Source organism: Anolis carolinensis, unplaced genomic scaffold (genome assembly GCF_035594765.1).
Source record: "Anolis carolinensis isolate JA03-04 unplaced genomic scaffold, rAnoCar3.1.pri scaffold_9, whole genome shotgun sequence".
Taxonomy (NCBI): Eukaryota; Metazoa; Chordata; class Lepidosauria; order Squamata; family Dactyloidae; genus Anolis; species Anolis carolinensis.
The window spans coordinates 18,803,345-18,816,836 of NW_026943820.1; the positions used below are offsets into that span (position 1 = coordinate 18,803,345).

Sequence of the window (13,492 nt, forward strand, 5' to 3'; positions counted from 1 at the left end):
GACATCCCCTGAAAGTAAGACCTAGAGCATCTTTGGGAGCAAAAATTAATATATGACACGGTAGTTATTCAACCGTATCAAAGGCAGATTTGTATGTGTATAAAAAAGGTAAACGTTTTCCTCTGACATTAAGTCTAGTCATATCCAATTCTGGGGGTTGGTGCTCATCTCCATTTCTAAGCTGAAGAGCCGGCATTGTCCAAGGTCATGTGGCCACTGACATGACTGCATGGAGCGCTGTTACCTTCCAGCCGGAGAGGTACCTATTGATTTACTCACATTTGCATGTTTTTGAACTGCTAGGTGGCAGAAGCTGGGGCTAACAGTGGGAGCTCACTCAGCTACCTGGATTAGAACCGGCAACCTTTCGGTCAGCAAGTTCAGCAGCAATTTCACCGGCTGTTAGGAACTGTGTGAGTTGAAGTCCAAAACACCTGGAGAGCTAAAGTTGCCCATGGCTGGTCTAGGGTATTAAATGTCTTAGTCTAGTCCTGCCAAGCTGAGATACAGAATTATATCTGACTTTATCATCAGGGCAGATGTTTAGAGCCCATAAAGAGAACACATCTAGCTATAACTCTAAATACACACAGGGGACTTTCCTTGCAGCTATTCCACATTTGTGGAGTTATAGGAGAGAGCTCCTATGGCATAAATACTGCTGCTGGGTGGATCTGAGACCTGGCACTACATTGATACTCTTTCCCTGTGGCCCACAATCACCAGCTGTGATACTGACCTCGGGTACACATGGAGAGTCCAGTGGAGAAGAGCAAAGATCTCCTGCTTGTCCAGATCCCAAGTGAGGAGGTGATGAAGGTGGTTGGCAAGGCTTTGGTGATACATAGTAGCAAAGGTCATGAAGATGTTATAGTGAGGAGGGCAGCACTGGACCATCAGATCCTTCACGATGTGCAGCTCTGTTCGGATACTGCTCTGCAAGGAAGCCAAGTACTCCCTAGTGAGATGATGATCTTGGATGCTGCCTGGCACGGCCTTGAAGTGTGCAGCCACAATCGAGTCCTGAATCACCTGGAAGAACTTCTGTCTCCAGCACTTTGGGCGCCCAGGTGGAAGGAAATCGGGAGGCCGGGCTCTTTGGAGCAGGGCAGCATCAATGCCCTCTTCGCGTTCAATAATCCTCAGAGCAGATACAAAGAGAGCAGGGTCTTCAGATACCAACTTTGTGCCGTGACCCACAATATGCCACAAATGCTGGGCCAGGGCATCATTCAGTTCCAACAGACCCCCAAAGTAGGACTGCACACTGGCCAGGTGTTCAGGGCTGAGCAGGTTGCGATTGCGCAGCTGGAAGAGGATGTCGCTCTGTAAGCTCTCCAGCTCCATGAGCCTGGCATGGGCCTCCAGCAGATGGTCACTCCGGAGAAGATCGAGGGACTCAGAAAAGAGCTGAGGTACTATGGGGTTGAGGGGAAAAGGCAGAAGACATTTAGGGTTCCACAGACCTAGTCTAGGGAGAAGGAACAAGGAGAGCCAGTGTGCTAAATGGGCTACAGACTTGGACTGCAACTGGAAGACCTAGATCCAAGTTCCAAATTAGCCATGAAAGCTCTCAGGGGTTGATCTAGGGCAGGGGTCCTCAAACTTTTAAAGTGGAGGGCCAGTTCATGGTCCCTCAAGATTGTTGAGGGGCCGAATTATCATTTGGGGGAAAAAAAACCGAACAAATTCCTATGTACACTGCACGTCTTATTTGTAGTACAAAAAAAAACAAAAAACAAAACCCAACAACAATCATTTATTTATTTCCTGCTTCTTGCAGGGGGTTGGACTGGATGGCCCGCGAGGTCTCTTCTAACTCTACGATTCTATGATTTATTTATTTGCTGCATTTATACCCCACCCTCTCTCACCCCGAAGGGGACTCGGCAGCTTACAAGTTGTATGTACATACAACATATTATATTATTAGCATAGAACAATAATAGCATTATATATTACTATATTGTACTATACCACTATACCATATTATTATTAGTAATATTACATTTAATATATATAATATATAATTAATATTATTACAGTAGAGTTCCGGTTATTCGACATAAACGGGCGGGCCGAATGTTGAATAACTGGATCTGACAGATAATAGGGAGGCCCTATTATCTAGCAAGCCAGTTGAAGGAAGTGCCCCGTGCACGTTGCTAGGTAGATAGCAAGCTACCTAGCAACGCGCAGGGGCGCTTCTGCCCTGCCTCTTGGGAAGCGCCCGTGCGCGTTGCTAGGTAGATAACGAGCTACCTAACAACGCTCAGGGGTGCTTCCTAAGCCAAGTGCTCACCGCTCCGCCCCTTGGGAAGCGCCGGTGCCTGTTGCTAGGTAGCTTGCTATCTACCTAGCAACGCGCACAAACGCTTCTCTGCTCGCTGCCCTGCCTCTTGGGAGGTGCCCGTGCGCATTGCTAGGTAGATAGCAAGCTACCTAGCAGCGTGCGTGAGCACCTCCCAAGGGGCCTGGGACGTCGGATAATACGAAGTGTCAGTTAACCGCAAGTCGGTTAACCGGAACTCTACTGTATATTATACAATATTATTACATTGTATTATTATTATTAGCCGCCCTAAGTCCCAGACTGGGTGAGAAAGGTGGGGTAAAAATACTGTAATAAATAAATAAATAAGTATTATATTGTATTACATTATAATATTATTATGAATATTATATGTATACACAATATATTATATTATTACCATAGCACAATATTAGTAAATGAATGAACAATACAGTATTTAAAAATAAAAACAATTTTAACCAACATAAACCTATCAGGATTTTAATGGGAAGTGTGGGCCTGCTTCTGCCCAATGAGATAGTCAAGTAAAGTAGGATTGTTGTTGTTGTGTGCCTTCAAGTCATTTCAGACTTTGGGCAAGCCTAAGTCTAAAACTGAGGGCGGGGGCCAGGTCAATGACCTTGGAGGGCCGCATCCGGCCCCCGGGCCTTAGTTTGGGGACCCCTAGTCTAGGGTATTAAATGTCTTAGTCTAGTCCTGCCAAGCTGAGATACAGAATTACATCTGACTTTATCATCAGGGCAGATATTTGTATGATAGTTGTATGTGTCAAGTATTATTTCTAATTCTAGTTTATTTCACAAGGTTGTGCAAAAGATTAAAAAGAAGGAAACATACCACTAGTGGCAATTTTACGGAGCAAGATAGCATTTTCAGTATATTTAAAACCCAAATCCTGATAAGGTCAGTTTTGCCTTTAGGTGGTTATTCAGGAAGCCATTGTCCTATGACTTTTTTTACTTACTTTGGTTGCACAATTTGACAATAACCGGCTTAAAATCTTTGATTTTTACTTATTTTAATAAACGTTGCAAGAATTTCCAATAAAAAAGTTTCCCTCATTCTTAAGGCAGACACCATTTCTCTCCATGGGCTCCTCTGCTCTCCCTCCCATCCGCTTGCTCTTGAAGAGACACTGTAGGGACCATAAGCCAGAAAAATAGTAAAATATTGCCTATGTAACTTTGCCTGTGCATATGCCCCTCCCTTCCTGTGAGCTGGTGCCTTTCTCCAGGAAGTTCCAAAGGGAGAAGAAAGCTCAGAGTAAACAAGTTAGGTCATTGGTATCACTTGTACCAAGTAGGTGTGGAAGGTGAGGAAGACCCTCAGCCATTTGTCAATTTTAGGTAAGCTGAGATATAAATTCTTTGTTTGCTATGCACATGTTGTGACGGCCCTTTGCATGGTACAGACCCACTAAAGTGGGTACCTATGGCTGTTCTGCCTTATCATCAGCTGTGATAACAATAAAAGGCTTGTTTTATTGTTCTCCTTGAATTCTCTCCTTTACTTCCCCTCCGGGCTAGTCTCCAACAACACAAGATATAGTTCTTAAGGCAGACTCCTCTCCTTTCCTTCCAATCTCATTATTCTCAATCGTGGAAATCCAAAACCTACAAAGCTAGCAGTAGCACAATTTCGAAAGCCAAGATTATTAAGAAGGAGACACGACAGGAAAAACAAAGTGGTGCTATCTTGAAATTTAGCTATTGATAATTTACACTAATTTAAAAAATTACTATGTCAGAATTTTGTGAGATAAATGTCAATGCTTGGTAGGGGACCTCCCATAGAAATGCCCATTGCTCGTCACTGAAGTGTCTCAACACAGGAAATTTGACAGATCCCATCCCATGTGTTTCCCCCCACTTTTTCCTGTTTCCACACGAATCATGAACTCAGAAGATGATTTCTCCCTGTCTCCTGTCTCCCCATTTCTTAACCCTTCGTAAAGAGTTCCCTGTTGTGACTCAGCCTTTGTGTGACTCTGATGAGGATTCTGGGATGCAGTTTCAGGATGATGGGATTCGGGTTCAGGATGAGTTTGAAAATGACTCTGATGAGAATTATGGGATTCAGGTGCAGAGTGTTCCTGCTGTGGGAGATGAGGAGCAGGAAGGCTTTCCCATGGGAAGAAATGATGTTGTTAATGATGATAGTTTTCAGGTGCAAGAAGCAGAAAAGGAGAGCAGTTCCCAGTCTCAGTTTGATAACACTAACAAGCCCTGTGGCCTTGAAAGCGAAAGTGATGAGGCCGCTTCCCTAGATCGGGCTAGTCGTCTGGAATTTCGGGTGTTGCGCAGAAGTCTCAGAATAACAAATAAGAGGGAGGTCAAAGGGCAAAGAAATGCCTTCAGGTTATGTTATTAAAACAGTCTGCTGAGAGGAAAATCTTCATCAGAGCAATTTCTTCGCTTGAATCAAGAACCAAGTCTGCCTTCCTGTATTATCTTATAGCTTGGATGTTTCCTCATTTCTGGGACTTTGGCTTTGTTTTAAGGACCTCGTTTCATGCCTAATGTTACTATGGATTTGTTTTTACAGCCTTGTTTTTATAACTATCTTTTGGAAATGAACTTTTGCCTTTTATGAACTATCTTTTTCCCTATTCCTTAATAAACTACAAAAGACTACATCTGGTGTGCAGTCTGGTGTCTTTAGCAAGGTGAAGCTAGCCTGAGGTGTAACATTCCCTAACAAATCATCACAGACGGCAGGCGTCGGTCTGCATCATTTGATGGGCTCTGTGATGCTTCATTAGGTAACTATTTTAGAAGGATCAAGAAACGGGGCAACAAGACTGTATGGGATAATGTCCTAAGTGGGAATTTGAACCCTGATCTTCTGGAGTCCTCTTCCAATATGAAAACCATAGCATCATATTCGTTTAACTACGACAGGGACTACTGTAAAAGCCACTACTCTAGCTAACTTTGACAAGTCGCACAGAAGGCCCTTACCTGAGAAAAGCTTGGGCAATCTCTGGACAACTGAACCCAGCTGCGCATGTTCCACCATCACTTCCTGGATCCTTTGCAGATTCTGAAAAGAGATGGCATTGGACGCCAAGTCTTGTTGTATGCTTCCCAGCTCTTTCTGTACACGCTGGAGGTCTGTGATGGCTGAACGTAACTGCTCCAAGCCCATGCTCACTCCATCCAAGTAAGACTGGAGAGTTGACTGGAGATGAAGAGAACCAAGTTGTACTGTCACAAAGAGGTGCAGAAAGGAGAAAGAGTGGCTCTTTAAACATCTTGTAAATAACTCAAGCTTGCAACCCAGACATGGAGTGCACACGTTTAAAGTGCCGGGACTTCAACAAGCATGGTGGTGGACTGCAAAAAGGGATGGATAAGGAAAATAAAGAATGGGTCTAACCCCACTTGGGGTGAGGTTAGGATGAGAAATGTCAGGACTCCTCTGTTGTTTTGCCTCTGGCTTACGAAGAGAAGGGAGAAAGTTGAGATGAATCAAGGACAGAAGAGGGGTATATATGTACATAATCACTAGGTGGGTTGTTAAACTCTCAAACTATTATTAATTTTTATTTATTACTAGCTTGGGTACCCGGCAATGCCCGAGTTATTTGAAAAGGGCCTTGTTTGTTTTTGGATATTAGGAATATCAGTTTGGTCATATGTTATATTATTTCCAAGTTTGGTCCAGATCCATCACTGGTGGGGTCCAGAGGGTTCACGAAATAAGAGGTGAACTATAACCCAGAGTTAAAGGTTAATCACCTCCAAAGTCCACCAGTGTTCCCAGTTGGCCATGTTGAATTTGTGTGCCAAGTTTGGTCCAGATCTGTCATCAATTATGGGTTCAGTCTTCTCTGAATACAGGTGAATGATAACTCCTGGATGTCAAGGTCAATCACCCCCAAACTCCGCCAGTATGCAAATTTGACCATGTTAGATCTGTGTGCCAAGTTAGTTCCAGGTCCATCGTTGGTGGGATTCAGAGTGCTCTTGGATTGCAGGTGAAGAATACATCTATGTCCCTACAACTCCTATAAATCATGATTAATTCTCCACAAATCTCTCCAGTATGTCCAGTTGCTGATCAATTTCTGTTGCTATCTGCCATAGGAAAGGGTAGGAAAGAGTTAAGGGAGAGGCACTGGGCAGGATCATGCAAATGGAAAGAGAAAGGAACACTGGGATGTGCTCACTGTAACTTGCAATGTCCTTGGAGAGAGTGATTTGGTGGCTCCTCAGCACTGGGACCTATAGCCTGTTTGTGGAGGCCAGAGGCTGTGTGTGTGAATGGACACCTGTGCCACATACACACATACAGATTTTCACTTTTATTATGTGTATAGATTGTTTTTCATATGCCTTCAAACCGATTCCAATTTATGGCCACCCTTTCAACAAGAAGTTGAGCTAGGCATGTTTGGTCTGTGAAGAGAAGACTGGGGAGTGATATTGCATAATGTAGATTATCTCAAGGGCTATCACAGAGCAGAAGGGGCAGACCTGCTCTCTGCTGATCAGAAGTTGAGATTATGGGGATATGTGAAAATGTGAATGTAGAACCACAGATTCTTGACATGGTGCAATTGCATAAATGAAGAGAGGTGCAACATTGAAGGTACTCAGCCCGGTATGTATCCACTATCTATGATAGTGCGATTGCCATGGGAAAATGTGATAAAGTCCTCTGAGTGGTGAAGCAATGAAGGAATTGTGTAGAGATGTGATGGGGTCTCCTTCTTTAGGTGCCTTCAAAAATAGGCCAGATCAGCAGGGGATGCTTTAGCTGAAGATCCTGCACCAACAAGGGTTGTGGCATCTTTCTTTTTTTTTTTCTTCAAACGGATTACAGAGTTCCCTCACTACTTCGCAGTTCACTTTTCGCGGATTTGCTGTTTTTCAATAACCTCTAAAAGACTATTATAAATCATAAAAAAATACAATTTACAGCCTAAGGAGAAGCTGAAGGGAGAAAAGGAGCCCAAGCGGCAACGGGCGGAGAAGGAGGCGATTTATCAACACACGATTGGTTGATAAAGACTTAAAATAGTCTATAACTACTAAAATAATATATAAATATTAAAATAAATATAGTGCCCCTACTTCGCGGATTTTCACTTATTGCGGGTGTTCCTGGAACCTAACCCCAGCGATAAGTGAGGGAACACTGTAGTTATATTTTGTAGTGCAGTGAATATTTGGAAGTCTTCTTGTTGTTGTGTGTGATGTCTCAGGCACCTTTGGCCCATGACCCCGCAGCCATCATAGATCAAACTGAAGAGGATTTGGGCTTTCTTCCATCTCAGCAAGATTCCGTCCCTTTCCATGTCTCCTGTTGACATTTCAGTGCCAGAGCCAATTAGGGACACCCTTGAAACGGAGCCTGGTTCTCCAGAAAGTTTGGTGTTTGATAGAAGGGCTTTTCTCAAAACAGATCGCTCCCAAAGACAGATTTTAAGGAGAAGCGCGAGATTAGCTGAGAGAGGCGATTGTGGCTAAATCGGTTCTCTTGGGAAGTTTCAGGGAGGCAGGCATCTGGTGCGATTTGAAACAGCTCCGTTCTCTGGGAAGATTTGGGGAGTCAAACACCTGCTTTGTCACGACCCAGGCGGCAGAGGCACCAATAACCATACACAGAGGCCAGAATCTAACTAATATCTTTATTGAAGGAATATATAAAGTTAAATAAAACAAGTATAGAAAATAGTCCAGAATTAGACCCTTCAGGAAAGGTCAGAATTAGTCCCAAAAAGCAATGTCCAATAAGAAATATTAAGGTCCAAAGTTGTAATCCAATAACCGAAACACTCACTTTGCCAAGCAAAGTGAGGGGAGATGACAAGGTCCGTTAGTCCATAAAACTTGAGCGTGGCTAGGAAATAACTTGATACTTGAAACAAGGCTTGAACGTGGAACAAGGTAACTAAGAACAAGAACAAGGTCCGTGGAATAACTTGGTAAAATCCGTGAAACAAGGCAAGGATTAGTCCTGGGAAACAAGGCAAAGTCCGTAGGTAAACAAAGGCTGGGAAGCAAGGCGAAGGCTGGAAAGCAAGGCAAGGCTTGAGCTGAAGCGAGGCTTGAATCGGAGCGCGCTGTCCAGACACAACTCGCTCCGTAGGCTGACGAATTGACTCCGCGAAGTTGCTACGCGGGCAAAACACCTATATAGAGTCCAACTTTCTCACCAAAGCGGTTCTCTGGGAATCAGAAACGAAAGCTAAACTCTGAGACCAGATGTTAAACTCCTTAAAGATTCTCACGAGAACCAATGTTAATTGGGTACATTCTTAGCTGCTATCCTCGCACTCCTGCGCGAAGCTGAATCCAAACTTCTCTGTTGTTTACAAAACTCCCGGCGCAAGAACACGGGAGAAGTAGGCTCTGGGGTTGTTTGACATACTTCTGGGGCACAACTTTCTTGCAGGTGCAAGGTTTCCAGATCTGCCTGGGAAGGATCTGGCTGAGAGGAATCCAGTTCAGACTGGGAAGGTAAAAAACCCAAGTTTTCATCTTCATCAGGGATTACAATGTCCTGAGCAGGACTACAAGGCCCATGGTTCATCACACTATCCCCCTCCTCAGGGCCCCTCCCAAACTGGGGTCCTCTCCCCGAGGCGCGAGGTCGTGGTTTGGTGGGATAGGTCAGATGGAAGCGACGGGTTAGATCAGGAGCATGGACTGTGGAGGCGTCTTCCCAAGAGCGTTCCTCAGGGCCAAAACCCACCCAGTCAATGAGATATTGTAGGCGGCGGCGATGAAAGCGAGAATCCAAAATGTCCTCAACCTCGAACTCCTCCTCCCCATTCATCAAAACAGGAGGGGGGGCCGGTTGGTCTGTATCTGGACGCACACCATCCGCCGGAAGGAGCAGGGAACGGTGAAACACTGGGTGAATGCGCATTGAACGCGGAAGTTGGAGTTTGAAAGTCACGGGGTTTAATTGCGCCACCACTGGATAGGGGCCAATGAAGCGGGCATCTAACTTCCGGCATGGGCGGTGGGAGGGCAGAAAGCGAGTGGACAGAAAAACCCGATCTCCTACCTTGATTTCGGGGCCCGGCTGGCGGTGTTTGTCAGCGTGGCGTTTATAGTCCTCCTTGGCTTGGTCCAGTTGCTGGAGCAAAAGTTGTTGCACTGCTGTGAGTTCCTGCAGCCAATCCTCTGCTGCGGGAACTTCTGAAGTTTCAATGACAGGGGGAAAGAAACGTGGATGGAAACCGTAGTTTGCAAAGAACGGCGTTTCTTTTGTAGAAGCTTGAACTCCATTATTGTAGGCAAACTCAGACAGTGGTAACAGAGAAGCCCAATTGTCCTGTTGGTAGTTTACATAACAGCGAAGATACTGCTCCAAAGTGGCATTGGTGCGCTCCGTTTGCCCATCTGTTTGGGGATGATGAGCTGAAGATAAGCGAGAGTCTATGCCCAGTAGTTTTTGTAGTGCCTTCCAAAAACGAGAGGTGAATTGAGATCCACGGTCTGTGACTAAACTCTTGGGCAATCCATGTAGTCTGAAAACATGCTGAAGAAATAGATCCGCAGTTTCTTTGGCCGTGGGGAGGCCTTCGCAGGGAATGAAATGGGCTAACTTGGTGAATAGGTCCACCACCACTAGGATCGTGGTGAATCCACAGGAAGGTGGTAGGTCAGTGATGAAATCCGCGGAAATGATTTCCCATGGGCGAGATGGGGTAGGAAGGGGGTGTAAAAGCCCTGAGGGCTTCTCCCTTCGTATCTTGGAGCGCTGGCATACTGGGCAGGTGTTGACATATCTTTCCACATCCTTGCGGATCTTGGGCCACCAAAAATCTCTTAGGATCAAATGCATGGTTTTAAATAGTCCGAAATGCCCTGCTGGCTTGCAGTCATGACACAGACGAAGCGCTTTTTCCCTGCCCGGTCCGGGTGGGATATAAACATGATTTCTATAGCAGAGCAGCCCATCTTTAAGCGAAAAGGGAAAATGCAGACCTTGGCGAAGTTGGTCCTGCGCCCAGGCATCTGCTTGCTGACTAGCCCTGATTTCTTGAGCACAGATGGGTCCTGGAGTAGGGGAAGTCGAACCAATGGGGCTGGAATTGGTGTTCCCCACTGTGAGCGTGGCAAAGTTCTCAGGTTGTAGCAGTTGGGATTCAAAGGTCTCCTTGCGTCCTGTAGCGTATTCCGGTTTACGTGACAGGGCGTCTGCTTGCTTGGTTTGAGCTGGGGTCACATAATGGATCTGGAAGTTGAAACGTTCAAAGAATAAAGCCCAACGTTGCTGCCTCTGATTTAGTTTGCGGGCAGTTCTTAGATGTTCTAGATTACGATGATCAGTGTGGACTTCAATGGGGAATTTGGCCCCTTCTAGCCAATGTCTCCAAGTTTCAAAGGCTGCCTTTATGGCCAGTAGTTCTTTTTCCCAAATGGTGTAATTCCTCTCTGGTGTGGTTAGTTGACGAGAATAAAAGGCACAGGGATGAAGGTGATCTCCCACCGGTTGTAAGAGTACAGCCCCAATAGCCACATCAGAGGCGTCCGCTTGCACCACAAAAGGGGTTCCAGGATTTGGGTGCTGTAGAATTGGCTGGGAGGTGAATAGTTTCTTCAGTTGCTGGAACCCTTTCTCTGCTTGATCAGTCCAGCGGAAAGGCTGCTTTCCACGGATGCAGCTAGTGATGGGGTCGGACCAGCGGGCAAAATCTGGAATGAACTTGCGGTAGTAGTTCGCGAACCCCAAGAAACGCTGCACCTCTTTCTTGTTAGTTGGCGCCCGCCATTCCAATACTGCTGAAACTTTGGCTGGATCCATGGAAAGCCCTAGAGGCGAGATGCGGTAGCCAAGGAAATCTACCTCTTGTAGATCAAAAGCGCATTTTTCTAGCTTGGCATAAAGTCCATGATCCCGCAGTCGTTGCAACACCATTTTGACGTGGTTCTCATGTTCTGATTGTGATCTGGAAAACACCAAAAAATCGTCCAGGTAGATTATCAGGAATCTGTCTAGATAGTCCTGAAAAATATCGTTGACAAAATGCTGGAACGTTGCGGGAGCTCCGCATAAACCGAAATTCATAACTCGGGACTCGAATAATCCGAATTTAGTCTGGAAGGCGGTCTTCCACTCGTCCCCTTCTCTGATGCGAACTAGATTATAAGCCCCCCGAAGATCCAGCTTGGTGTAGACCTTGGCTCCTCGAAGTCGGTCCAGTAGATCCGAGATTAAGGGCAGGGGATAGCTGTTCCGCTTGGTGATATTGTTCAATGCTCTGTAGTCCACCACCAAGCGTAATTCCCCTGACTTCTTCTTCACAAACATCACTGGGGAGGCGGCTGGGGATTGAGAGGGTCTGATGAACCCCTTGCGAAGGTTTGTCTCTAAGAATTCCCTGAGAGCTTCTTGCTCTGGTTCAGTCAGGGAGTAGAGATGCCCTCGCGGGATCGGGGCCCCCTCCACCAAGTCAATGGCACAGTCATAAGGTCTATGTGGGGGTAATTTTTCGGCTTCTTTCTCATTGAATACATCCCAATACTCGGAGTACTTCTTTGGCAAGGTGATGATGGGCTCGGAGTCTGTGGCATGGCATACCTTGGCTACGAGGCAATGGTTTTGGCAGTACGGTGAAGCAAACTGCAGTTCTCTGTTGGACCAGGAGATGCTAGGGTCGTGGAGTGTCAGCCATGGAATTCCCAAAATCACAGGGAAATGGGGAACTTCGGTAACAAAGAAGGAAATCTCTTCCATATGTTCCCTTATCCACATCCTGGTGGGTTCCGACCACTGGCTTACGGGGCCCGTCTTGAGGGGACGGCCGTCTATGGCTTGCACCACACGGGCATTCTTGAAATCATGATATTGTAATCCCAGAGAGTCGGCATACTCTCTATCGATGAAATTGTTGGTAGCTCCAGAGTCTATCATGGCGTGGATCATGACGGGTCCCCTTTTTGCTGACCATAATGTGACCACGAGAAGGAACAGGACCCCGGTTGGCGGCTCTTGGATGGATTTTTTGACCGGGTTGGCGAGCCTCTCTACACCCGGTCGTTGGCTTCCCCCGCCGGCTGTGTGCCAGTCGGCTCAGACGCCTTCGACTCCGTGGAGGACGCCGCCGCAAGACGGGCGGCAGGCTTCCCTTTGGCTGGGCACTCTCTGGCGAAGTGGCCCCCGTTCCCGCAGTACCAGCAGAGGTTCAAGCGTTGACGACGGGCCTTCTCGGCGGCATCTAGTCTGGGACGTACATTGCCCAACTGCATCGGCACCTCCTCGCCTCCTCTGGGGTATGGGGTTGGCGGCGGAGGTCTCCACACCGGACGTGGCTGAACACTGGCGGGAGCGGGGGGTTTTGCCCCGGCTCTACCGCCCTGGCCTCGAACCCATTGTTTCCTGTTGGCAATCATGACTTCAGCCCGTAAACATTGATCAATGAGTGCCTCGAGGGAAATGGGAGGATCCACCTTGGAGATTTCTTCCAGCATTTCAATGTTGAGACCCTCCCGAAATTGTCCTCTGAGGGCTACATCGTTCCAGCCGGTGTTGTGGGCCAGCACGCGGAACTCGGCTATGTACTGAGACATGGGTCTGTCTCCTTGAAGGAGGCGCCGGAGTTTGTGACCGGCTGCCTCCAAATTGTCCTCGATTCCCCAGGTCTCCTTAAGGTGATCCAAGAAGCGTTGTGCTGAACTTAGGTGGGGGGAGGCTTGATCAAACAGGGCCGTCGCCCAGCTAGCCGCTGGTCCGTCCAGAAGACTGTAGACCCACGCCACCTTGATGTCTTCTTGGGGAAACTCGGCATCACGGGCCTCTAGATAAGCTTGACATTGGCGGCGGAAAACATGAACCTTAGCAGCTTCTCCAGAAAACTTGGTAGGCAACGCCATGGCCGGGAGGCGAACTCCGCGCTCCCTCAACCCTTTTATTTCTCCATCCTGCGCGTTGAGTCTGTCACGGATGCGGTCCACTTCGTCCTTGCTGATGGTGTAGCTGAGCGGCTGTCCAGCCGGCGCGGCTCCGGTAGACATCCTGGCCTCGGTTAGTTGGTGCTTATGGGTGGCGGAGTCAAACTGTCACGACCCAGGCGGCAGAGGCACCAATAACCATACACAGAGGCCAGAATCTAACTAATATCTTTATTGAAGGAATATATAAAGTTAAATAAAACAAGTATAGAAAATAGTCCAGAATTAGACCCTTCAGGAAAGGTCAGAATTAGTCCCAAAAAGC

The 13,492-nt window shown here is 46.8% G+C and overlaps 1 protein-coding gene across 3 annotated transcripts in view; it reads right to left on the reverse strand.

Annotated features, from left to right (window-relative positions):
* The window catches only part of exoc3l1 (exocyst complex component 3 like 1), a 37,613-nt gene that overhangs the window by 15,944 nt on the left and 8,177 nt on the right, over positions 1–13,492 (reverse strand). For 2 of the 3 annotated variants that reach the window (XM_008117663.3, XM_008117662.3), the window contains exons 3-4: positions 5,275–5,494; positions 740–1,418 (exon numbers count right to left, since the gene is read on the reverse strand). In XM_008117663.3, coding sequence (XP_008115870.1) covers positions 740–1,418; positions 5,275–5,494 — 899 coding nt within the window. The remainder of the gene's footprint in view (positions 1–739; positions 1,419–5,274; positions 5,495–13,492) is intronic. The other variant, XM_008117664.3, reaches the window with a different exon arrangement.